General features: G+C 41.6%; 1 protein-coding gene across 3 annotated transcripts in view; it reads left to right on the top strand.

The window, feature by feature from the left end:
- Window positions 1-27,224, top strand: part of LOC137577202 (cell adhesion molecule Dscam2-like) — a 753,142-nt gene that overhangs the window by 199,206 nt on the left and 526,712 nt on the right. For all 3 annotated transcript variants that reach the window (XM_068301567.1, XM_068293972.1, XM_068303153.1), the window contains exon 2: window positions 20,990-21,151. In XM_068301567.1, coding sequence (XP_068157668.1) covers window positions 20,990-21,151 — 162 coding nt within the window. The remainder of the gene's footprint in view (window positions 1-20,989; window positions 21,152-27,224) is intronic.

Raw genomic sequence — 27,224 nt, 5'->3', positions numbered from 1 at the left:
TGGAATTTCATCCATATTTCAAGCTAAGTAATTTTTTTTTGCAAATTATAGGTATATGAGTACATGTACATGCCTCCAGCATCCGTACCCATACTCACATATGTACATATAATTGTTGCCATTGATTCTCCTAATCCAAGTAAAAATTACTTTCACGCAAATTTTTCCTCCTCAAAGGAGAGAAAATTTTGGTCCCCAAATTTTCATACATATATATGTGTCCAGTACATAAGGCGCCATATTGGTTCGCCCACTTCAAGTTTTTTTTTCCGCACTTTGGCATATATAGGCCAAGTATATAAGGCGCCATATTTCATTTGCCTATTTCCAATATATATTTTTTTCGCAATTTCAAAAAATATTAACACATACATATGTATGTATGCAGTGAATCAAACCTACGGAAAAAGTGATCTCCTACATATAAAATATATATACATATGTATATGCAAGCAGAGTGTGTGAATGTGACAAAAATTACAAACATATCCAGTGCTACATTAAATCCAAAAATAAAGGGTTTGTGCAAATACAGTCCACTCCTGGGAAAAGTGTGCGCGCAGTGAAAGGTGGTTCCAACGAAGAGAAGAAAATTTTCAATACGAATAATAAAGATTTTTTTAAAAAAAAAAAAAAAAACGAAAGTGAACCACCCTCTCACATATAAAAGCCACACTTAGACATTTCTGGTGACCAGACACCCTATAAAGTTGGGGGCATATCGGTTAGACACAGCAAAAGAAATCATATTAAAAAAAAAAAAACATTAATTTATATAAAGAAATCCGATCCATTCACACCTCTGCATATCGCCATTCCATATTTTCATATTTAAAAAAAAAAAAAAAAAAAAATTTTTAAATACATATATACATATACTCCAACATTTTACATATCCATTCACATACATATATATATACATATTTTTTCCATACATAAAATTTTACATATATATATTCATATCCATATACATCTACATATTTTTTTCCATACATAAAATTTTACATATTGATTCTCATATACATATCCATACATACATATAATTCCACAAAAATTTCTAATTTTTTCGCACACAAATATATTTTTCCATCACCGCGAACAAATCCCGCTATCCCTTGCAGCCTATATACATACATACATACGTGCATACATAAGTACCGCTTAACTGCAGTATACCAGCACAGCTGCAAGCTCATGTGCCAAAGACCGGCACAAAGCAAACGACCAAAAGTAGCTGTGCTGTATACCCTAGGTTGGCAGGCACTTTGTGGGGTATATATGTTGAAGGGTCACGTTGAGGAAAAAATCGAATAATATTTAATTGGTAAAAATTTGTGTTCCGCGTTTTTGTTTATTCTATTCCCACGTGTTCCAAGTCGTATTTTTGGAGTTATATTTCAAGTCCAAAATATTCCCACGTGTTCCAAGTCGTATTTTTGGAGTTATATTTCAATTCCAAAGTATTCCCACGCGTTCCAAGTCGTATCTTTGGAGTTAGATTCCAATTCCAAAGTGTTTCCACGCGTTCCAAGTCGCATTTTTTTGGAGTTATATTTCAATTCCAAAATATTCCCACGTGTTCCAAGTCGTATTTTTGGGGTTATATTTCAATTCCAAAGTATTCCCACGTGTTCCAAGTCGTATTTTTGGAGTTATATTTCAAGTCCAAAATATTCCCACGTGTTCCAAGTCGTATTTTTGGAGTTATATTTCAATTCCAAAGTATTCCCACGCGTTCCAAGTCGTATCTTTGGAGTTAGATTCCAATTCCAAAGTGTTTCCACGCGTTCCAAGTCGCATTTTTTGGAGTTATATTTCAATTCCAAAATATTCCCACGTGTTCCAAGTCGTATTTTTGGGTTTATATTTCAATTCCAAAGTATTCCCACGTGTTCCAAGTCGTATTTTTGGAGTTATATTTCAAGTCCAAAATATTCCCACGTGTTCCAAGTCGTATTTTTGGAGTTATATTTCAATTCCAAAGTATTCCCACGCGTTCCAAGTCGTATCTTTGGAGTTAGATTCCAATTTCAAAGTGTTTCCACGCGTTCCAAGTCGCATTTTTGGAGTTATATTTCCATTCCAAAATATTTCCACGCGTTCCAAGTCGCATTTTTTGGAGTTATATTTCAATTCCAAAATATTCCCACGTGTTCCAAGTCGTATTTTTGGAGTTATATTTCAATTCCAAAGTATTCCCACGTGTTCCAAGTCGTATCTTTGGAGTTAGATTCCAATTACAAAGTGTTTCCAAGCGTTTCAAGTCTTATCTTTGGTTCTATTTTCAATTCCAAAGTGTTTCCACCCGCTCCAAGTCGCATCGTTGTAGTTATATTTCAATTCCAAAGTATTCCCACGTGTTCCAAGTCGTATCTTTGGAGTTAGATTCCAATTACAAAGTGTTTCCCAGCGTTTCAAGTCTTATCTTTGGTTCTATTTTCAATTCCAAAGTATTTCCACCCGCTCCAAGTCGCATCGTTGTAGTTATATTTGAATTCCAAGGTGTTCCAAGCCGTTCTTAGGGTTTTTTGGCAGTGTTCCAAGTCATTCCAAACGTACCAGCTCGTTTTCTGGTTTTTTCAATCTATTTCAAGGCGTTTCAAAGCCGTTCGTCAGGTGGTTTGGTAGTGTTCCAGTTTTTCCCAAACGTTCCAGTTCGTCTTTTTGGCTAATTTTCAAGCCGTGCCAAGCCAGCTCACCACTTTATAACCGCCACGCTCTGGGGTTATGAGCACGAGCCCGTCAAAAGACGAGAAAGCTGCTGAGAACACTTCCGCCCCGAGCAAATCCTCAATTGCTGCTCCAGGTCAGCGCCAGAGGAGTACCAGCCCTACTACTCCTCCTTCCCGAGCATTTCAGACCCTCTCTAGTCCACTAACTCTCAAGTCCGCACCATCGAGCACGACCTTTCAGCAAGCCACGTCAGAGCCACGACGAGCAAGCCAAAAAGAGGTCAAATCATTGGTACCACTTCCACAGATTTTGGTAACCGCCCCAAGAGTCACTCGGTCCGAGACCAAAAGGGTTTTAGCTGCTTCCACCATGGCTTTGAAGAAGTTTGTTTCCATTTGCGATAAACTAAGTCAGTTTGAAGTCGACACCCACGTCACGTCACTGTCCGAGGTCAGCGTATTTACGCTCCAAGTCCGTCGTGACCGAGTTCAAGCGTTGTGGGAGAAGGTCGAGCAGGAATATGAGAAATGCGAGGCACTCTCAGATGGTAAAGACGATAGCTCTGAAGATTTAGCCATCCAAGCTAAATATGACAAATGCTATCAAGTTTACGAGCGATGCACGGCTCGATTAAACGAGCTTATCCATGAAGGGTCTGCTCCGACTCCTCCGAACCGTCATGCGCCTACCTCTGCACCAGCAGAACGAGGCTGTCGATTGCCACCCATTGACACAGAAGTCTTTACGGGAGATTATTTAAAATGGCCCACGTTCCGTGACTTGTTTACAGCCATCTACATAAGCGATTCGCGAATTTCCCCTGTTGAAAAGCTGTACCATCTCCTAGCGAAAACGAGGGGTGAAGCCAACCTCATTGTAGCAAAATTCCCGCTTACAAATGATGGTTTTGAAACGGCATGGAATGCACTTAAACAGCGTTTCGAAAATAAGCGACTTATCGTGAACAGCCAATTCCGAGCACTTCTTGACCTGCCTCAAATTTCCCATGAGTCCGGAAAAGCATTACAGGATCATCAGAATGCTCTGCAGGCATCCATTCGCGCTTTTGAGCACTGTGGCCTGCCAGTAACCACTTGGGGAGGCATGTTCGTATTTTTCTGTTCCATCAAATTGCCAAAGAATACCCTTTCATTATGGGAGCAATCTCTGGGAGACAAGACTGCCATTCCAGAGTGGCAAATGATGGACGATTTCCTCACTGAGCGGTTCCGTACGCTCGAAGCGGTGGAAAATACAACTGCAATGGCTATTTCGGTTCCCACATCGAAACCTCCACGAAATCCGATTCCAGCCACCCGAAAGGCTAATACATTTGAAGCCAAGGTGACCACCAAACCAAAATCCTGTGATCTCTGTATGAAGGAGAATCACCCGGTGCGTCGATGTCCCCGCTTCCTTCAGATGACGGTGCCAGAGAGGGTGGCATACATAAAGAAAAGGTCCCTTTGTCTGAACTGTTTCGCAAGAGGACATCAAGTAAAAGACTGTCCGAGTCAGCACAATTGCTTCACGTGCAAGGGGCGTCACAATACGCTCTTGCACAAGGACGCCCGACCGGAGAATAATCCAACGTCGGTCCCAGCCCAGCCCAGTTCGCACAATATTGTCCGGACTTACTTTACCTCTGAGGCAAGGTCCTCACGAGATAAGTTGCTAGGTACAGCGATCGTGGACTTTTGGCACAAGGGCACTACTTATGCTTCACGGGCGCTATTAGACCCGGCTTCTGAAGCCAATTTCATATCCGAAAGAATGTTCCGACTCATGAAGTTACCATTCCAAACTGTCAGGGCCGAAGTGACAGGCATTAACGGAAAGGTCAATAGAACCTTGAAGGTCTGTCACATAAGCATTCGGTCATCGCATGGACCTCCAGTCCAGATCGAGATAGAAGCGTTTGTCTTGTCCCAAGTTGCTGATGATTTGCCGTCATGTACGATAGCCCAAGCCACACTGGAAGGAATGCCCAATATTCCTCTAGCCGACCCCTCCTTCAGATTAAAGGCAAAGATCGATCTACTCCTTGGCATTGATGTAATACCAGCGGTGACTCTTTCCGGCATCCAGACCGAAGTGTGCGGATCTTTAATGGCTCAAGAGACGAGATTCGGTTGGGTCATTTCAGGCCCGTTGCAAGGGGTCCCCGTCAGTTCATGTGCCGCGTTCACCACGAGGGTCGCAGTTAGCAGAGAGGAGGGACTTGAAACTCTTCTCACAAGGTTTTGGGAGGTGGAGGATCTACCGGGCAAACCGGTAGGAGATTCTGACTCTGTTTGCGAGGTCAATTTCCAGAAGACCACAAGAAGAGATGTTTCGGGGAGATATACGGTCTCACTTCCGTTTCGAGATCCAACCAACATCAACCTTGGTCATTCCAGACCAGGGGCATTGGCTCAGTTCCTAAAAAACGAAAGCCGACTCCTTAAAAATATTCCGGCAAAAACTGAGTATGACGCCGTCATCCAAGAATATTTGGACTTGGGCCACATGCGTCAGGTTCCATTTGACGGCACTAATAACAATTTTTATTTGCCACACCATGCGGTTTTCAAGCCCGACAGCACCACAACAAAGGTACGGGTAGTTTTTAACGCCTCTAGCAAGTCCACCAACGGAGTAAGTCTCAACGACATACTTTACCCTGGTCCGGTACTTCAGTCCGATCTCACTACTCAGATTCTCAAGTGGCGTTTTTTCCGAGTAGTTTTCAATGCCGACATCACAAAAATGTACCGCCAAATTATGGTCGATCCAATCCATACGCCATTTCAGAGGATCCTGTTCCGAAATAAAGAGGGGCAACTTGGTGATTACGAGCTGAATACCGTCACGTTTGGCATTAACTGTGCTCCGTTCTTAGCCATCCGAGTACTTCAGCAACTCGCAAGTGATGTACAATCCAAATTTCCTTTGGCTAGCGATATTATCAAGTCCTATATGTATGTCGATGATGTCCTGGCAGGGGCTCATAATGAAACAACGGCAATCGCAATGGTCAATGAACTTCAAGACGCTCTGGGTTCAGCTGGCTTTCCCTTGCGCAAGTGGACATCGAATGTGAAGAGCGTGCTCAGTTGTATTCCAAAGAGTCATTTACTGAATGCTGATTTCCTCGACATCGAAGAGGCCAGCACAGCGAAAACACTGGGAATCCGATGGAAAGCGACTACGGATGAATTTTATTTTGTCATCTCACCCCAAGATGTCAAGTCAGCTTATACTAAGCGAGAAGTCCTCGGGCAGATCGCCAAGTTATTCGATCCCGCTGGCTGGCTGGCTCCCTTTGTGATTCAAGCCAAGGTGTTTATGCAAGAGCTCTGGTTACAAGAGCTAGGGTGGGATGATCAATTGCCCAGTGAACTCCATCACAGGTGGCAGGATTTTACAAAGAGCTACTCCTTCCTTGACCAGATCCGGATTCCACGATGGGTTCTTCATGACCCAAATTCCGACATCCAATTCCATTGTTTTTTGCGATGCGTCACAGCGGGCTTATGGTGCCGCAATTTACGTGCGCGTTAGCAATGACCAAGGCATATCATGCTGCCTTCTTGCAGCGAAATCTAGAGTCGCCCCGGTTAAAACGGTTTCATTGCCCCGCCTTGAATTATGCGGAGCTACACTTTTAGCGGAACTGGCAGCTGCAGTTCTTCCGCAACTTCCAGTTGATAATGCGGAGGCTTTTTATTGGTCAGATTCCACCGTCGTACTGTCGTGGTTAAATAAGCCACCCTGCACATGGACAACGTTTGTCGCAAATCGGGTAGCAAAGATTGTGACGGCAACAAATGACGCCCCATGGAATCACGTTAGTTCAGAGGACAACCCAGCAGATCTCCCTAGCCGCGGCCTGAGTGCGCAGGAATTGGTACACAAGGATTTGTGGTGGCACGGCCCACCATGGCTACGGGAACCACAAGAGTCCTGGCAGCGAGCGACACCACTCCCACTAGACACTGCCTTGGAGAAGCGGGTAGTGAAGGTCCACGTCGCAATCGCTAAGCCAGCCAACGAGATATTATCTCGTTTTTCCAATCTGGCACGTGCCTTACGAGTGATAGCATATGTGATCCGTTTCGGCAGAAGGTGTCGTAAACTTCCAAACGATTACTCCGGGGAGGTGACCTCTAGCGAGATCAATCAAGTACTCCAGGCGTTGATCCGAGTCACTCAGCGTGATTACTTTCCGACGGAACATCGGTGTCTACAGCAGAAGAAATCTCTGCCCACGTCTAGCACCATTCTCAATTTGAATCCTTTCATTGACGTATCAGGTGTGATCCGGGCATGTGGGCGCGTGCAACAAGCAGCGGCACTTAGTTACGATGAGCGTAACCCCATTCTGTTGCCAGTAGTAAGTCCGTTGTCCCGGCTGTTGGTGCTTTTCACGCATCAGATCTCTCCATGGGGGCAGCCAACTGGTAGTCCGTCTCATCCGACAGAGATACTGGATTCCAAGACTGCGGAATCTAGTAAAATCGGTGGTCAATTCATGCAAAGTCTGTGTGATTTATAAAAGAAGGCTGCAATCACAGCTAATGGGCACCCTTCCGGCCCAGCGAACTACCTTCGCACGACCTTTCACGACCACCGGGATAGATTTCGCAGGTCCTTTCGACATCAAGAGTTTCACCGGCCGCGCTTGCCGCATATCAAAGGGATATGTGTGTGTCTTTGTTTGCTTTTCCACCAAAGCCATTCACCTTGAGGCAACTTCGGATTTGAGTACCGAAGCATTTCTGGCAGCATTCGCTCGCTTTGTATCGAGGCGAGGGTGTCCCCAGCAAGTGCAGTCCGACAACGGAAAAAACTTCGTAGGTGCATCCAGAGTGCTTGAAAAAGATTTCCTAAGTTCTACCCAGCAGAAAATATTATCCCACTACAGCCATCAGAATCTGTCCTGGCATTTCATCCCTCCCGGGGCACCACACATGGGAGGGTTGTGGGAGGCTGGAGTTAAGAGTTTTAAAACTCTGTTCTACAAGGCCACTTGCAACCAAAGGTATACTTTTGAAGAGTTCTCTACGCTGCTGGCTAAGGTAGAGGCGTGTTTGAACTCGCGGCCGATTTCTCCTATGTCTGAAGACCCCACCGACTCTTTAGCTTTGACCCCAGGCCATTTCCTAGTTGGCGGTCCATTGCTATCCGTGACGGAACCTGAAATCAAGGATCAGGTACCGTCTATCATTAACCGGTGGCAGCGTCTGAAGGCCGTGAGTCAGCATTTCTGCACCCGATGGAAAGACGAGTATCTGAAGGAGCTACATAAGCGCAATAAGTGGCGATTCCCTTCTAAAAATCTTGAAGTGGGCGATCTGGTGGTACTCAAAGACGACAATCTTCCATTTAATGAATGGCGTCTCGGGCGAATCCACCAGACACACCCTGGCAGTGACGGCAATGTCCGCGTCGTCGAACTGCTTACCGCTCGCGGTATTGTGAAGCGTCCCGTCGCAAAGTTGATCTTTCTTCCTCCAGAAGAAAGAATTCAAACCCATTACGTAAAACTACAGTAGCGTCCAGCACTTGGTCCTTCCTCCCAAGTAAGAAGGGCCGAGCTGCCAGTAGTAATATGTGTTCTATCGTCCTACATTAATCCGCTCTCTTCATTATTTGTCCCGGCAGCTTCCTGATATTCGTCAACCTAGATCCCGTTTCCATGGCTCCGAGACCGCGTTCAGTACAGGCATCGAAAGAGGAGCGCAGATGTTCGCGAGGAACTGAGTCCTTCCGTTGCCGAGTCTGTCACGGAATCCATCCTCTGAAGCGATGCCGTCGCTTCCTGCGGCTGAACGTGGAGAAGAGGATGAGGGCAGTGCTGGCGAATAAGTACTGCGCCAATTGCCTGGCCCACCAACATTCCGGAGGAAGCTGCTTAAGCGGTGATAAGTGCCGAATCTGTGAGGAGGATCACCACACGCTGCTTCACTTCCATGAACAGCCACGTCGACGCACTCCAAGCTCCGTCGTACGCCGAGTCACCCCCGAGTCCTCCAGACGAAGGGTCGCGCCAACGCCAGCCTCCGAACCGAAACTGACCTTGACCACACTGCTGCAGCACCGCAATCCGCATCTGATGCCCACGGCGATGGTGCGTATTGAGACGGAGGGAAAAACCTTCGACGTGAAGGCCCTGGTGGACCCTTGTTCTGCGGTATCGTCGATGGCGACGTCATTGGCCACGGCCTTCAAGTTGACAGCCGTCAATATAGGGGCAGAGAAAGCGGTGGCAGCAGTGATCCGGTCCCCAATCAGTGAAGGATGGCGATTGGAGGCGATCCTGAAGGTGGTCGATGGCTTGTGCTGCCGCACTCCAAGCGCTCCGGTGGACCCACAGATCGCCAAAAAGTTTGAGGGCATCGTCCTGGCGGATGAGATGTTCTACCGACCGTCGTCAGTGTCTCTGGTCCTGGGCGCGGATGTGATCACGGAGGTCATGCTAGAAGGGAGTCTACCTGGGGTTGGCGGGCAGCCGATTGCGATGCGCACAGTTTTTGGCTGGACCCTGTCCGGAGCGTGCCATTAAACTGCCTGGGTCTTGCACTCCTGCAAGGGGGGAGCATGTTTATGCCCAACCGGGCAACACAAGGGTTAAAGGAGGCGGAAGCTTTCACCTCGCGCCGCTCTCCCGATGGTGCCCATCGCTCTCCCCACGAAAGAACTCCCCACACTCCGCTCCAAGCGGGGCTTGGTGCCCTGCTCTTAAGCTAAGCTAGAGTTAGTTGAAGTTTATACCTGAATACATCAAGTGAAGTGAAAACACTCTCTGCGTGTCAAATAATTTACTGGGAGGAAAAAGGGAAAAGGAAAAATTCACCTAGCTGCCATCAACCAGAAGGAAGTTCGACCCCCCCTACAAAAATAGGATCGGCCAATGGGCATGTGTTGACGGACTTGGGTTTTATGGTATAAGTACTTGACTCCTTGTTATGATAGAAGTGATTAACTTACATAAGGGCAGTACCAGGCAAGGAAGGGCATCAAGTCATCAAGTTGTGATCAAGCGGGTAAAAAGTCAAGCAGTATCAAACCAACAAGTTTCTTGAGGCCTCACAAGTAACCTTAAAATCTCAGCAGGCATTATCACATCCTTAAAACAGGACCAATTCCCCGTATCTAATAATTACACCGAGAGAAAAGCAAAGCGGCTTACGGTCGAGTCCTTAAGCATTTGGAAGGCACGAGAATTTTTAAATATATGTGAAATATTCGGCCTGCAAAAACATAAGATACGGCGGAACATAAAATAAGATGCTTTTACATCTTTCGGGTACTTTAATATTAAAGTGGATTGTCTTTACTAAGAGATAATCTTTTGATAAAAAAAGCTGAATTAAAATAGATCTTGCTGCAAAAAAAGAAAAAATGTGTTTTTATTTCTTTATTAAAAAAAAAAAAACAATTCATTGTTTAGGGCTTAGAAATGAATAGCCCAAAAGACTAGGTTAGGCAAGAAGTCAGAAGTATTTTAGCTACTACCGGCTTAGTAAAGGTGCAGATCTTGTATGTTTAAAAATTATGCCACGCCAACGTGACTTGAAAAACTTGATTATTTCCCTTAGTTTTAGTTTTCTACTCTATGCAATCAAATTTCGCACACCTAAATTTGATACTAATATTCAGCAACATACCAAATTACATTCAATTCAGACAATGTTAGACCAAGTTACGGTGCTCATATGGTTGAGTGAGCGAGGTATATATTCTTGTAAATAGCACGTAAACAAAATTTTTTTTTTTTAATACATGAATGCATTTGTTATTTTTAAATTTGAAATCTATTTCCTTTACCGGTGCATGGTATTTCAAAGTCGGCGAGACGAATTACTTAGTTAACTTTTACATACATATCTGTACATGTAGGAAATGTGAAGTTTTATCCTTACCTTTGCAAGTTTTTGTACCCTTGCAGAGGGTATTATTAAATTGGTCAGATGTTTGTAACGCACAGAAGGAGACGTTTCCGACCCCATAAAGAATATATATTATATATAGCCATGTCCGTCTGACCGTCTTTCCGTCCGTCCGTCGGTGCGTATGCGTTTTACTCAGCCATCTTATGAGCTATCGGGATGAAATTGAAAATTTTTTGGGGCTTTTAATTACCCGGGTAAGATAAAGTATGAAATTTATCAGGATTGGACTACTATATCATATAGTTCTAGAAAAAACATTTTCATAAATATTGGAGGATCCCCACGAAATTTGCTAATGTGATAGTATTGGATATAAAAACTTAGGTTCCAAAATTTCAATCTAATCGGATAAATAAAACACAAGTTACAGTCAATATAAATCGGCTCTGCTACCAGCTATGTCGGCAGCGCTGTGTGCTCCCAATACGTCATACGTGATCAACAGAGCACATGCATACACACACCAGGTGAAACAAATATTTCAAATTTCGAAAACCAAATGTACATGTATGTCTATCAAATTGTTTTTACATGCTTTATACTACGTGCTATCTCGCTCACTCTACAAACACACGAGCACTCTAGCGCCGCCACTAGCCAACGGCCAATTCTGGCCTTGTGGACCGCTGATTAAATTACGTTCTTACGCATATTTTGCATGTTTCTAATCCGATTTCAATAAAATTTGGTAATTTGATAGAAATAGATAACAATAATTAGTCTGCCGAACTTGATAGCGATAGTCAAAAAAATACATTAGGAAATCGGTTTTTTCTAAATTATGGAGGCGGAAGTGGGCGTGGAAAAATATGAAAATATATTAATTCTCCGCGCATACTATGCCAGTATACATACTAAATTTGGTGACTTTAGCTTTGTTAGTTTTTGATAAAATCAGTTTTGTTTAATTTGCGGGGTCGGAAGTGGGCGTGGAAAAATTTTTAAATATCCAATATCTGCGCGTCTATTAAGCAAGCCTGCATACTTGATGTCTCTAGCTGTTATAATTTTTAAGAAAAATAGTTTTATGTGATTCCTGAGGCGTGGGCAAAAGGTCGTAAGGTCGTGGGCAAAATTCCAATTAACTCTATATACTTATGTTGGCTAACGGCTGCGCCCTTGCGGAGCCCCAAACTGCTCGTCTTATATGATGCGGCCTTCGGATGATTTCCACCGAGGCGGCTTCGAGGCACTTGCGATTGGCAAGAAATGAGATGACCAGGTTGACTTCAATCGGTTGCTTTATTTTCTTAACCTAAAACTATAGTACAATTGTCGGCGGGCACAGAAGGTGCAACCGCATCGACCGAGATTAATTTCAAGAGTAAAAATCACGTGCAGCTAATCACGCTGTCTTTTACAAAATTCAAAGTTCTGGAAATTTCCATAGAAGAAATAAGAAAGAAAAGAATTGAAGTAACGGATCTCCAAGTTTGTCACTTCAAAGTAACTTGTGCTGTTCTTGGTCTCTCTCTCTCTCTCTTCGTTCGTTTTCTCTTTTTAGCAAAGAGAGTCTGGCTTCAGTTGCAGCTTAAACATTCTCCCCCCTTTGATGATGACGATCTTCATCATCAAATTCACGTCTGGAAGACTCCTGCGAAAAGAAAACTGAAACGAGAAAGTAACAATTTAACGCTTAGGTGTAGGAATGGTGTCATTCTCTATCCAATTCTCCTGAATAGGCAATGGACAGAGTTTGGCTACCGGTCGTTTCATGAGTCCTTTGACTGTCTTCAAAGTCACCACTCTCACTAGTCCATCGGGTCCTGCATGTGTCTCCATAACCCGACCTAGAGGCCATTGATGAGAAGGGAAACGTTCGTCCCTGATGAGCACTATGCATCCAACTGTTAGATTTTCCTTGGTCTGCAGCCATTTTGGTCTCCTTTGTAATCGTGATAAATATTCCGAGTTCCATCTTCTCCAAAACTGTTGTGCATAATATTGACAATTCTTCCATCGATCAATCAGAGTAACTTTAGCCAATTCCGGAGCAGGAGGTGCTAAAGGCGCTTCACCCATCAGAAAGTGACCGGGTGTTAATACCATTAAATCGTCAGGATCATTTGATAGGGGACATAACGGTCTTGAATTTAAGCAAGACTCAATCTGTGCCAACACAGTTGCCATTTCCTCGAATGTTAAAACTTGTTCTCCGAGAGTTCTCTTCAGATGATACTTCATGGACTTCACTCCAGCCTCCCACAATCCACCAAAGTGTGGCGCTGATGGTGGGTTGAAATGCCAGTTGATTCCTTTTCTCAATAATGTTGGCGCAATATGTTTCGTAATGTACGAACAATATGCCAGTTTGTCCACTTGCAATTTTTTGTTGGCTCCAATAAAATTAGTACCGCAGTCACTATAAACGTCTGTGCATAGGCCACGTCTGCCAATGAAACGGTTAAATGCTCCTATAAACGCATCTGAGGTCAGATCTCCAACTGGTTCCAAATGAATGGCCTTTGTCACTAGACATACGAACACAGCAATATATCCCTTCTGGGATACACGTCCTCTTCCTTTGCAGGGCGAAATATTTACGGGTCCAGCGTAGTCCACTCCAACGGATGAGAATGCTCTAGAAGGGCGTACCCGTACTGCTGGTAACATTCCCATTTTCTGACCTGCAAATTGAGGCTTCATCTTGAAACATGTGATACATTTATGAATTCCAAACCGAACTGCATTGCGTCCATTAACAATCCAGAATTTCTTTCTTATAAAATTCAGCGTTAGTGAGGTTCCACCATGCAAGGTGCAAATATGACTGTAAAATATGACGAGATCTGTGAAAGGATGTTTATACGGTAATATATAAGGATATTTTTCATTTATGGGCAACAGGGAATCTCGGAGCCTGCCTCCGAGGCGTAAAACACGTTCGTTCGAATCAAAATACGGATTAAAAGACAGGAGTACGCTGTCCTTCGCTATTACCCTGCCTTCCGATAGCGCCTTCCATTCAGAGTTAAAACAATCCTTCTGCACCATCCTAATCAATTCACGTAGGCCCTCTTCTAATTCCACAATTGAGAGTCCAGATCCTCTTCGTTCTGCCACAGATGTTCGACAATTATATACGAAACGTTTTATATATGATATAATCCAGACGAGTCGTGTATACGATGAATACTTGCTGATAAATGCTACACTTGGCATTTCTTCCACTGATATCTTATGGCACGTCACCCTTTTGACTTCAGTGTCAACAACCGACAGCGAATCCTGATCAATAGCATTACAAGGCCATTCGATGTCCGATCCTTGTAGCCATGATGGCCCATGCCACCATAATTCACATGATGCCAACTTGGTTGCACTCGTGCCACGGCTTAGATAATCTGCAGGGTTATCTTTCGAGGCGACGTGTCTCCATTGCCTTTCGTCTGAGATTTCCAGGATTTTGTTTATTCGATTGGACACAAATACCTTCCAGTTGGCAGCTCCACCACGGATCCAACTGATGGTTATCATAGAATCTGACCAAAAAATAGTGTTCGAATAATTAATGTTAATTCTTAGATTCTCTTTTAGATACTTATACATTTTGGCTGCTTCAAGCGCAGCACATAACTCTGCCCTAGGTATGGTTAGTTGTTGTTTAGTTGGCGATACTCTCCCCTTTGACAATAGCAACTCTGTGTGATACTTATCCTCTCCAATTGGGAAGCGCAAGTAAGCCGTAGCTCCATATGCTCGTGACGAGGCATCGCAAAACAGGTGCAATTCAGCCACACCACCCGGTAGCCCCCATGTAACATGCCGTGGTATTCGTATAGTTACTATGTTTGGTAACTCTTTTACTAATTTCTCCCATTCTCTCTTAATAGTGTCCGGTAGTGTGCTATCCCAGCCAATTTTCTCCTTCCACAGTTGCTGCATGAGAATTTTGGCAGTAATCATTATCGGACTAAGCCATCCCATGGGATCAAACAGTCGTGCAATTGCTGATAGTATTGTCCTCTTTGTTGGTGAGCTCATTGGTGGAACGACATGCAAAGCAAAACGGAACTCATCTTCTTTGGGACTCCAGTATAGACCTAACGTGCGAATAGTATCATTACCTTCCATGTGTAACAATCCGCTTGATTCTCGATGCTCAACTGGTATGTTCTCTAATAGCTTTGTGCAATTACTCGCCCACTTCCGTAGTTCGAATGTACCACTACGAAGCATTCCAATCACTTGGTTCTTGACATCCTCCGTTTCTGCAATACTGTCGCCACCAGACAGTATGTCATCTACATACATTTGATGATTTATAACATCCACAGCCAGTGGATACTTCTCGCATTCATCCATAGCTAATTGTTTCATAACTCTCATGGCTAAATAAGGTGCGGAGCTCGTTCCAAACATCACCGTTGTGCAGGCATATTCTTCCACATAATCACTTGTGTCCTGATTCCATAGAATACGCTGGTACTGCGCGTCGTCGGGTGGAATATTAATACATCTGTACATTTTTTCAACATCCGCCATAAATACCCATTTTAGCCCTCGCCAATTGAGAATGATTCCTTGAAGATGTACGTGCAATTTTGGACCTATTGCTAGAATCTCATTAAGCGATTTTCCATTACTCGTCTTGCTCGATCCATCGAAGACAACTCGTACCTTCGTAGTTGATGACGATTCCTTTATGACTGGGTGATGCGGTAGGTAGCAATGATCGACTCCCCCCAATGCAGGAGTGCCCGTCTTACTAGCCCGTGACGTTACACGTTCCATTTGACCCAGCTCCAGATACTCATTTATCGTGCCAACATAAGCGTTCTTCAAACTCGCATCGTTACGCAACCGTCTGTCCAGAGAATGTAATCGTTTTAACGCGCTCTTATATGATTCTCCAATTACCATTGATTCGTCCAAGTATGTTAGAAAAGGAAGACGAACAACATATTTCCCAGACGGCATTCGGCTATGTGTCTTAACGAAGAAATCTTCGCACCAGTTATCCTCTACTGAAACCCCACGTGGCTCCTCGTCGAATTGTTCTAGCTCCCAAAACTTACATAACAATTGTTCAAGTATCTCATCAGCTTCCTTCCTTCGTACCGTTATGGTGTAGGACGATCTCCTACCAGCTTCTTGATTCGTTTTTCCTGATACAATATATCCCAAATGCGTATTTTGCGCCAGAGGCATACCACGTATTCCTCGATGCACTTCTCCCAACATCAGCTCATCGTAGACGTCATTTCCCAACAAAATATCAACTCCTTGTGGACTGAAGAAGTTAGGGTCGGCCAACGGTAAGCCCTTCAGATGAGTCCACTCTTCAAACGGCAGTCGTTTGATTGGCATGCGCTTACTCACTAGAGGTATTACTGACGCGAGCAGCTTGTATTTCGCATGTGGGTTGTAGATTGATCTTATGACTAGCTCCACCTCTGCTGCCGCATCTGTAATTTTTGTATCTGCTAATCCAGTAATCGTGATGTGAGCCTGTTTGCGTCGTAAACGTAGCTGCTGAGCTGCATTCTCTGAAATGAACGAAACTTGTGAACCTTGATCCAAAAACGCTCTAAACTGTAAGGGATAGCCTTCTATCGACTCTACCCACACCATTGCTGTTGGTAATAAAACCTCGTCTTTGTGCCTTACCGCAGTTTCTGTTGTACTCTTTCCAATTAAAGCATTCGCAGATGCTGTTGGGATAACTCCCTTCCTTAGTGTGCCAAGCGGCCTCTCGCATCCTGATTTGTCTACATGAAGTAGTGTATGATGCCGTCCTTGACATTTTTCACAATTTACCGCACTGTCACATGCATCTATTCGGTGATTTGGTCTAAGGCATCGAAAACACAGTCGATGCCTCACTACACACGCCTTTCGTTCCGATAGCCTCATCTCCTGGAATATCCTGCATACTCCGATAAGGTGTGCATCCCCTTGACACACAATGCATAGGTCTGTCTCTCGAGTAACAAATGAAGCCTTTGTGTAGTTCTGGTTAGCTCGTAACCCATGTACACCTGGCTTTGCATTCCGATGTCTATCCCGTGATAGAGTTCCCTCGATATTACCTGCTGACGCCGTAATCATTGTTCTGTACTGTGTTTCAAGATACTGACTGAGCTCCTCAAAGCTCGGCAGATTCTGCGTTGAAGATATTGACCGCTCCCAATCCACTCTTAATTGATTCGGTAATCTCTTCATCATGTAGTACACTAAAATTTCAGACTGTTGTCGCACATCCACACCAGTCTTCTCCAATGAATTCACACATGAGCGGGAAGTTTGCACAAATCTTCTCAAACTTTCCGCATCTCCATATTTTATTGGTAATTGCTGATCGAACACATCCATGTAATGTAAGAATAACACTCGTTTGTTATCATACAAATTTATCAACATTCTCCAAGCCACTTCATAGTTCGCCGCTATTAGCGTTAGATGTTCAATATCCTTAGCTGCGTCTCCAACCAACGAATCCTTCAAATAATGAAAACGATGTAAGTCCGTCAGCTTGTCGCAGTGGTGTACTCTTGTTAAAAACACCTCTTTAAACGCCGGCCACTCAATAAATTTCCCGCTGAAGGTAGGCAGTTTAACTGTTGGGAGTTTCACTTCCTCCAAACATGGTCCCATTTGTTCATGCACCGTCTGATGCAAACAAGACTCATCAAATGCAGTCGACGCCGGGATTCTCCGATCCTTATGTCTCTGCAACTCATTTCGAATCTCAGCTACTCCCATTATGTAGGTTTCTTCGAAACAGTCTCTGATGTCTTTGTCAAAATATCTGCCCTTTATTTCCGCATTATCTCGTTCTTGAATCAGTTGGTGATGATTGCGCTGAAAATCTGCGTGAAGGTGGGCAATCGACTCCAATCTGGCTTCCAGATGACTCTCGGAATGTCCCGACTCCTCCGATTTATACCGCGCCAATGACTTCTCCAGCGAAGTGAGCAATGTGATTTGCTCCGTAGCCAACGGTAACAGTTTTTCAGCCATAATGAACACCTACCCAAACACATCAACGTTAAATTGTACTCACCCGAATCAGTCTATCCACTGGCAATCACACTCTAAATCCAATCGCCAAGATCATTCCTCCCGGGTTTCGGCACCAAAAATATGTTGGCTAACGGCTGCGCCCTTGCGGAGCCCCAAACTGCTCGTCTTATATGATGCGGCCTTCGGATGATTTCCACCGAGGCGGCTTCGAGGCACTTGCGATTGGCAAGAAATGAGATGACCAGGTTGACTTCAATCGGTTGCTTTATTTTCTTAACCTAAAACTATAGTACAATTGTCGGCGGGCACAGAAGGTGCAACCGCATCGACCGAGATTAATTTCAAGAGTAAAAATCACGTGCAGCTAATCACGCTGTCTTTTACAAAATTCAAAGTTCTGGAAATTTCCATAGAAGAAATAAGAAAGAAAAGAATTGAAGTAACGGATCTCCAAGTTTGTCACTTCAAAGTAACTTGTGCTGTTCTTGGTCTCTCTCTCTCTCTCTTCGTTCGTTTTCTCTTTTTAGCAAAGAGAGTCTGGCTTCAGTTGCAGCTTAAACAACTTACATAATACACAAGTAAACATACCAAATTTGGTGGCTCTAGCTCCTGTAGCCTCCGAGATCTGCGTGTTCATACAGACGGACGGACGGACGGACAGACGGACATGGCTAGATCGACTCGGCTGTTGAGACTCATCAAGAATATATATACTTTATAGCGTCGGAGAAGCTTCCTTCTGCCTGTTACATACATTTTGGCGACTTTAATATACCATTTAACCCTTTGAAATATACTTGGGTGTATGGTAAAAAAATCATCTTAATGTTTTATTTTGAGCGAAGGATATAAAAATAATTTTTAAGCATTATTTTTGATTTTTATTTTTTTGATCCAAAAATATTTTGTATGGATAATTTTAATTACTGAAAAATTATGATCTTTCTTGAAAAAATTTAAAAACATGAATTTTCAGAACCAAATTTTTTTTATTTTTTGCTGTTTGATGCCTATTAAAGTAAAATAAATGACTTTCGTCATGAAACATTGATACAACTTAATCAAAATAAGTGGCTATTTAGCTTTCGATAGTTTTTAAATTATTTTAATTAATGTTCAGCCTACAATTATAAAATCCTACAAATACAGCTTGCTCTTAATACTCACTTCTACTTCTTAATATTCCCCTTTGCAGTCGAAGCACTTTGTTTAATCCAGAGTAGCTTATAATTTTTCTCGTTCCCTAAACTTTAATGTGCAAATTGCTAGGCTGGCGACATAGATACACCCATTTCAGTTTTGTAACCGTAGTGTTTGGCCCAATCGTTCCCTCCTGTATAGACCATATAGCAGAGGAATCATTTGGGATTTGGCCTGCCAGGCTAAAATTTTGGTTTTGGTTTTGTTGTTATGTAAAATGAAGGCAAATGTAAACAATTTAGTTTGACAAAAGGCAGTTGTTCCAGTGACTTATCGTCGAGGTTACATCGTTGATCGGTCATCATCATTTTGAGAGCTAAAAACACTATTTAACTTGTGTGCACCACTTTGGCCAGCTGATATAAAGTTGGGTATACGTAGCACTTTTCCTTCCAATACTCAATGGCTTGCAAAATTTTTTTATTGTGTGTTGTGATAGTTTAAGCGACCTTTGTATTGTTATATATCGTTGTCATTAGGCTTCAGGTCATTTAATTAAAATAAAAATAAAAAACCGCAGTTTCTAATTTATTTTTGTACCGATATATTTCGGGTGCGGGTTCGTCTTCAGGGCAACTACAATAGAGTACAAGAACATTTAACGATTATATGACATTTAACCAACTTGTAACATACATTATTTAACCCATCAGCACTGTTCGACGTGGAGTTAAGAACTAATTCTTGTTAAGTAAATGTCTGCATATGTGAACGCAGTTGTCGGTATTCGTCTTAAAGTTAAGTCGTGTGGCCCTCGGAGTATTGATGATATGTAGCATGACCATAGTAAACCTTTTGTTGTAGTGCCGCTCTATATCTAATATTATTGTCTCTTCGAAATTCGATGCATGGCCACTAGTAGACTATTGGATATTATGTGTTTAAAGGATTATTAATAGCATATTGTTTAATAACAAGGCTTACTCAATTTAATTATACGCTTTTTAAGGGGTATCGCAGTAAAGCTGGGCAATAAATGGTACTTTAGCAGCTTAAGCCCAATGTAACTTCGACTTGTTTTAAAGCTACGCTCCGTCGCACAGTGGACTTTTTTGCTAAGTTATTTTCAAAAATATGTAAAATTTTAACCAGCCCAGATACCGGCTTGAAACTAAAATGCAAAATTATTTTGATAATATTTACCATAATGATTACGGTCCCTGATATAAATAAATATTATACTATATATAAATATATTGGCCATATATTGACAGTCTCAGGCGATTACTTTTTCCAAAGTGGATTTTGAGAAAAAAATAATTTTAAGGGAAAAAATAAAAATAACAAGTTTTCTCTTACATATTGAAAAAAATTTCCAGAAATACATTTTTTAGAATAAAAAACAAGTCTTAAAATGACTTTAAAAATTGACTTGGAGCCTGTTATAATCTATTTCGAATCTTCATTTGTAGTAAGTAAGGCGACTCGCCGACTTGGGTATACCATACACCAGGTGAAACAAATATTTCAAATTTCGAAAACCAAATGTATGTCTATTAAATTGTTTTTACATGCTTCATACTATGTGCTATCTCGCTCACTCTAAAAACACACGACCACTCTAGCGCCGACACTAGCCAACGGCCAATTCTGGCCTTGTGGACTGCTTAGTAAAATACGTGTCGTAGTTTTTAAGAAAAACTGTTTTATGTGATTCCTGGGGGCGTAAGGGGGCGTGGCAAAAAGTTTGAACAATTAGTTTCTGCGCGCTAACTAAACGGGTATATAAACTAAATTTGATGTCCCTAGCTGTTATACTTTTTAAGATAAATAGTTTTATGTGATTCCTGTGGCGTAAGGGGGCGTGGCCAAAATTACAATTAACTCTATACATTTACATACTACACGACCAAATTTGGTCTGGCTCTGGCTCTTGTAGCCTTCGAGATCTGTGTGTTCATACAGACGGACGGACGGACAGACGGACATGGATAGATCAACTCGGCTGTTGATCCTGATCAAGAATATATATACTTTATAGGGTCGGAGAAGCTTCCTTCTGCCTGTTACATACATTTTGGCGACTTTAATATACCATTTCACCCTATGGGTGGATGGTATAAAAATTTTCTAGGAAACACGAAATTAAAAACATTTGTTATATTTGCTTCATTGTGTTTTTCTTAGCGAGAAGACTCTACTTAATAACTTTATAGAAATTATCCAAATATTTAATTTAAGCTTAATATGACTTAATGTGTTTTTAATTTTAGTGGTTCTTCAAAAATATGAGCCAGAAGTACAAAACCCTAGTGGATTTATTGGTAGTAATGTCCTCATTAAATGCAACATTCCCTCGTTTGCCAAGGAATATGTAACAATAACATCTTGGCTACAGGAACCAAATTTTAATATTTACCCATCTCTTGAAGGCGGTAAGAAAATGCTCTATTGTTAATATTCTTTATTGATTTAAAATCATTGTTTGTATCTAGAACATAAACTAGCTCTAATATAACTTTCAAGAGGATACTATATTTTTGTTTGTTTGGGGTTTTACATGTAATCTAACAACAAAAGACAATACATAAGCAAATTTAATTAAACTTCATACATGATATAAAAATGTACATTTTTAACAACTTTAGGTTGAGTTATATCCTTTTGTCTTAAAGTGCGCATGTTAGACGGAATGCCTAGGGGGAGGCCCACATATTTCACCATTGTATAATATTTTACCCATGTATAATATTCATATGGGCTGACAAAGAAGCCCTTGAGCCTACGAGTGCAAAGTTAATATGTTATGACTATTAGTTAGGATAAATCATTTGAAACAGCCATGTAGCTAGAAAGGCTGTATTACAACAAACGAGGCGATCACAAGCTGGACTTTTTGAAGCATAAATTCAAAAGGATGGGGCCCAACACAGCTCTATAATTATACGCTCGACGTCCTCACTTCGGAAGTTTAAGTAATATTAATATTTTCGGACTCACACCTTTAGGAAATCCAGCTACAAGATCCTAATACCTTGAATATAGTTATACATTACGTAGAAAAAACGGGTGAACACAAAAAAATCATGCGATAAATACATAGGAAGGGTCAGACTGTTTAACGGGCCCGCCACAAAACTCTGCCACACAAGCGGCAGACGAACTCAACTTTTCTTAAATGCTACTGCCTGGGAGTTAAAAGGGATTCCCGTCAATGACAGGCACCGGATTAAGACCGTATACCAATTTTTATGTTTTCAATTGTCGCCTTTAATTATCCAATAGTGACTTTAGTACTATCAGAATGCATTTGTTCCAAAGCAGGTTCGACTACTTCTTAATAGGTAACAATTTACCACTACAAGCCTGTCCAAACTCTTTATTCTTTCTTCAGTTTTACAACAAAACACATTAACATATTACTGCATGAAAATCTTAATAAGTGAGAAAAAATTCTTTTCATGCAAATAATACAAATATTAGAGGGTGACAATTGTTCTTGAAAGATCTTATTCTAGTGAGACTCAAACCCACGCTTTCAGGCTTAAAAAAAATATTATTATTTTAAGCACAGTGTCTTGTCGTTGTAATATTTTACTATTTAGTTTAAAGTTACTAGTATTTTTCTTCAACGCGTGTAGTAATGCTAATTCTAGTACAGTTGTGTCATATTTTCCTTAGTGCATCTGAATTGGTGAAGCCTCTTCAGATGAACACGATGTTTAATCTTTAACATACTGCAAAGGACCGCCAAATGTGACGATTTGGAATCCGCGTTTCCGTAAGCTTTACTAAATTGACTTTTACTGGATGGCATATTATAATTGTCAAATTACCTTTACCGCCTAGTGCTTAACAATCTCTGTTTCCAAATTTTTACCCACTTCTGATGTGTACTACTGTGTTGACGTCTATACGTTTAATAACATGCATAGTGTAAAATAATACACATTATTATTGATAAGCATCAACAGCCGAGTCGATCTAGTCATGCCCGTTCGTCCGACCGTCCGTTAAAGTAATATATTTGATACGTGGACTTGTTTCAAAATAAAGTCCTGTAAGTCACTACCAGGCGAAAAAGTTAGGCGACAAATAATGAACTTTTGCCAAGGCAAAGTCATATCAAAGCCCAACGTACATGAAGTCACTACAAATGATGAAATGACGGAGTGTAGTGGCCTTGCCCATAACAGAATCTAAATGTTTATTTAAAAAAAAAAAAACGAATGAAGTTAGTGAGATATATTATAATGAAATTTTCGACTTAGGTCAGTTCTTACAAAGGCTCGAAAAAGAAGCCCTAAGTGGCCTAAATATGTCGGAAAAGAATATAAAAACAAACTGTTTTTCATTTTTTTTTATTTAAACAAAAAACTGACCTGGAGCCGGCTAAACATACCACATTCATTGGAATAACTTTTTTTTAATGCCAATGAACAAAATTTCAGTAGCAATATTATTTTTCAATGCTTTGGAAATGACCAATGCATTATAAGAGTAATGAGTCAGGAACGGCTCTACAAAATATTAAGAAGCCATTCCAATCAAAAGTATGTGGAGGTGCCTTGAGTAAAACTTGCAACACACAAAAAAAAAAAAAAAAAACGGAAGGCAGAATTGACTTTGGATCTTAACGACTATCAAAGCGAGGCCTAGAGCATAGGCGAGCTATCTTGATAAATTCTTTTCAAATTATCTAACGAGCGGAACAGTCCATTGCAGGAAGTGAATAAATACAAATCATCCTTCATGGACTTGAATCGGCGATAAGAAGAAACAAAGTATATTGATGTTCTCTATGTTCTATATTTATCGTATATATCTATCTGATGTGAATATGGATGTATGTTTTAGGATTTTCTACTAGCGCTGAAAAGAAAATCATGGTAGGGTGGGTAGAGAGCGCGGCTGTAAAAACACCTATATATACAGCCAACACGAGAACTATTTTCTTCTATTTTTTTCTCTCTATTCTATATCGAGTTGCTGACGTGTGAGTGGGTGAAACACATTCATCAAAGAACCAACCGATTGTCTTGTGTGTTAACATCGAGATAGGCCTCACACAATAACGTATAGTTTACCCATTGCAATGGATATTTAGTTGTCTATCAACTGCATTGAGGCTTTGTACGTTACAAGTAATCGCAAAAGCAATTGTTGGAGACTTTAAACTTAAGTACGATCCAATGAAGACGTTCATTTCAGACATGGGAACAGGGTACAATAAACAGATAACAGATTTATGCAAGATCAAGAATTTCACCCCTACTGCATGTCACCACCAAACATTAGGGACAATAAAACGAAGTCATTTAACATTTAACGAATACATTCGTTCATATATTTCTGCAGACAAAACTGATTGGGACGTTTGGATTCACTATTTCACTTTTTCTTTCAAGACGACACTATCAGCTACGCATGAGCATTGTCCATACGAACTCGTATTTGGCAGATTACCAAAGCAGTTTATAGATTTTAATAAAATAGATAAATTAGATCATATTTAAAATTTAGATGACTGTCCAAAGAAATAAAATTTAGATTAGAAATAGCATACAACAGAGCTTGAGAAAAAAAAAAAAAAAACATCAACAAAATCCAAACTCGGCAAACAAAGTTATCGCACAAAGCAAAACAATAAACAAAAACAAAACACTAACTGCAAACCGCTAGGACGGGCTTGAGCCCAACAACACCAACAATGCAAGAACCACCAGACATAGGCATATTCAACAATATAACAGAAAACATTGGAGAACCAAAATACATAATTTTAAAACAAAATGAAAACTGCACACTTGCGAAGACGAAGTCGAAAAACAAAAAACCAACTACAAGCATTAAAACTATTAACAACAAGACAACAACTAACAAGAATGACAGATATTAATATTTCAGCGTCAGAGCACAAAACATTGAACTTCACAAAAAGATTAATCTTCTGCAACGATCTACGAGGCTTAGATTAAAACGATATCCTACAAAACCTTAAAAATTGTAACAGAACTTAAAAAAATATTTTAAAAAAATAAAATAAAAGAAACAAATACACACAACAAACAAACAACAATTAAAACAATAATGTCATACGAAACCGGACTCCTACCCAAACATTCGCAACGCTCAAGCTACCAGAAGCTTTCAAAATCATACAGACGGAATCGAATATTGTACAAACAAATATTGTATTGAAGCAGGCGCTGACAGGGCCAAAATAGGCCACAGAGCTGATAGTCGGCTATGACCTCAGTTGAGGCGGACCGGAAGATTTGAATTGAAGGGATACAATTGAACTTCAACCATTGCATTGCGGCTCAAGATCTTTTACCCACTGATTTCATCAGAGCACTGATCTGCGGTAGCTACTTTGTATATAGCTGTTACCTACCCCCCAGCTTATCTATCGCTAGATTTGGCTAGGTCAGCGACGAACTCGTGGACAATGCAGGGGGCCGCCCCTCAGTTATAATTGGCGGCGACTTTAATGCATGGGCTACAGAATGGGGCAGTAGTCACAGATAGAAGAGGCCGGTTGCTTCTTGAGGCCCCGGCGACACTCAACGTTTCGTTACTCAACACAGGGTTCAAAAAAACTTTCAACAGAGCAGGTATGAGATCAATCATAGACCTGACGTTTGTGAGCAACCCATTGGTGCGGCTTTGCAACTGGAAAGTAATCGTAAAATTAATTATTGTTCTCTATTGGCCTAAGTACACTTTCCCATCATACTACTGTGAGTGAAGGAGCATTAAGGTGGATACTTTGAGCATTCCTGCTTTCTGTGGAAACGTGCTATTCAATATGAGTGAAAACAGCGTAGAAAACCTGGCAAACAGCATTATGCATTGCATTTAGACAGCCTGAAATGCTAGCATGACACGTCGAAAACTTTTTAATCGCTCCTATGCAGCTGTACGTTAGTGGTGCGACAATATAGCCAGACGATCGTGTTTCCGTGCGCGGCGACTGTTTTGGGAAAGGCATACCAGACCGTAGTGAAACGCGTCGATGCCGGTAAAACATCAATACCAACACATGCAGCAAGCCTAAACCAAATCTTCAGCTCACTTTTCCCGCGAAAGAAAGCTCCTGGCCCCGACGGCATTCTGGACAGAGTTTTGAGGCCGGCAGTTAAGACCTGCACCCTGATGTATTCCCAAAACTATATAATGCATGCCTGAGTGAAGGAATCTTTTCATCCAGATGAAAAAGGCAGAATCTGGTACTTTTACCAAAATCTGGTAAGCCACTCAGCGAAGCCTCCATTTGCCTTCTGGACACAGCAGGCAAAATACTGGAATCGCTCATGGCAAGTAGGCTTAATAAGGCTATCGAGCAAGGATGAGGCGGATGAGGATAGGCGACTCGACTGTAGACGGTTTAAACGAATATAGCATTTCTGATGGAGAACCACATTGATAAGTCCTGGGCCCACTCCTGTGGACTTCCATGTATGACGTCTTCAGATTAAAAATAAATAAATAAATTTTGACCCGGCCACTCGTATAATCGGCTTTGCCGATGATATCGCTGTGGTGGTAATAGAAAAGGAGCTTGGAGCTGGGGAACAACAATGCAACAACGCCATTGCAACTATTGGCCGCTGGCTGGCTACCCAGAGTACGCCAAGAGTCTCGGAACGAACACGTCGCAGCAACGTTAAACGGAATCTACGAAGCGCCGTTGGACTTACTGCTTTATCCCAGACCTTTAACAGTGGGCGGATGTCACGGGCAAGTAACGTTTTACCTGACTTCAATTCTGGGCGGCCATGTCTGCTTTAGAGTATACCTTAAGCGTTTTGGTCATGAGACATCCGACGAATGCAAGTGGTGCGGAGCCGGCATCACGGAGGCTGAAGATAATTGAAGCTGGCCCCTGCGAAGCATTATCTCAGGGTAGTCCCGCAGTGGCTTGTTTGAGCCACACCGCTACTAACTACATATATATATAAATAAAGAAAATTGAATTTCGTTGTAAATAAAAAATGAGTCTAAAAAAAAAAAACGGCCCCAATTAACTACAAAAATTTTACCAATACAGCTTCCAACCCACTATTTTGAACCCCTTAGTCTAGAACAAGAATCCAAGTTGCCTCAATTTACATTTCCCCTAACAAGACATTCTCTTATAAGTCCTTCAACGACAACCTCAACCTAACCAACAACACCAATTTGATTATCTTAGGGGACTTCAACAGCTGCCACAACAGCTGGGGGTCACATCCAAACAAAAGAGATAAAACCCTTCACACCTTAACGACAGCTTCCCCACACACAATACATTGACACACATCAACCTATCACTAAAAAACTTTTAACGATCTTAGAGCCCAAAAAAAATAATCATGAAAAACTTTCAAACTAAACAATAACACTGACAGCCTAATTAACTCCAAAAAAGCCAAAGCTCTCTTTTGAAGGGAACGCAAGATATCCAACACTAAAGCAACAACCGAATTCACTTCCACAATATAACAGAACACCGCCTACCACAAA

Source organism: Drosophila tropicalis, unplaced genomic scaffold, assembly GCF_018151085.1.
Source record: "Drosophila tropicalis isolate 14030-0801.00 unplaced genomic scaffold, ASM1815108v1 contig_1, whole genome shotgun sequence".
Lineage (NCBI taxonomy): Eukaryota > Metazoa > Arthropoda > Insecta > Diptera > Drosophilidae > Drosophila > Drosophila tropicalis.
Note: the sequence above shows the minus strand (reverse complement) of the source record. Positions and strands in the feature narration are given on the sequence as shown.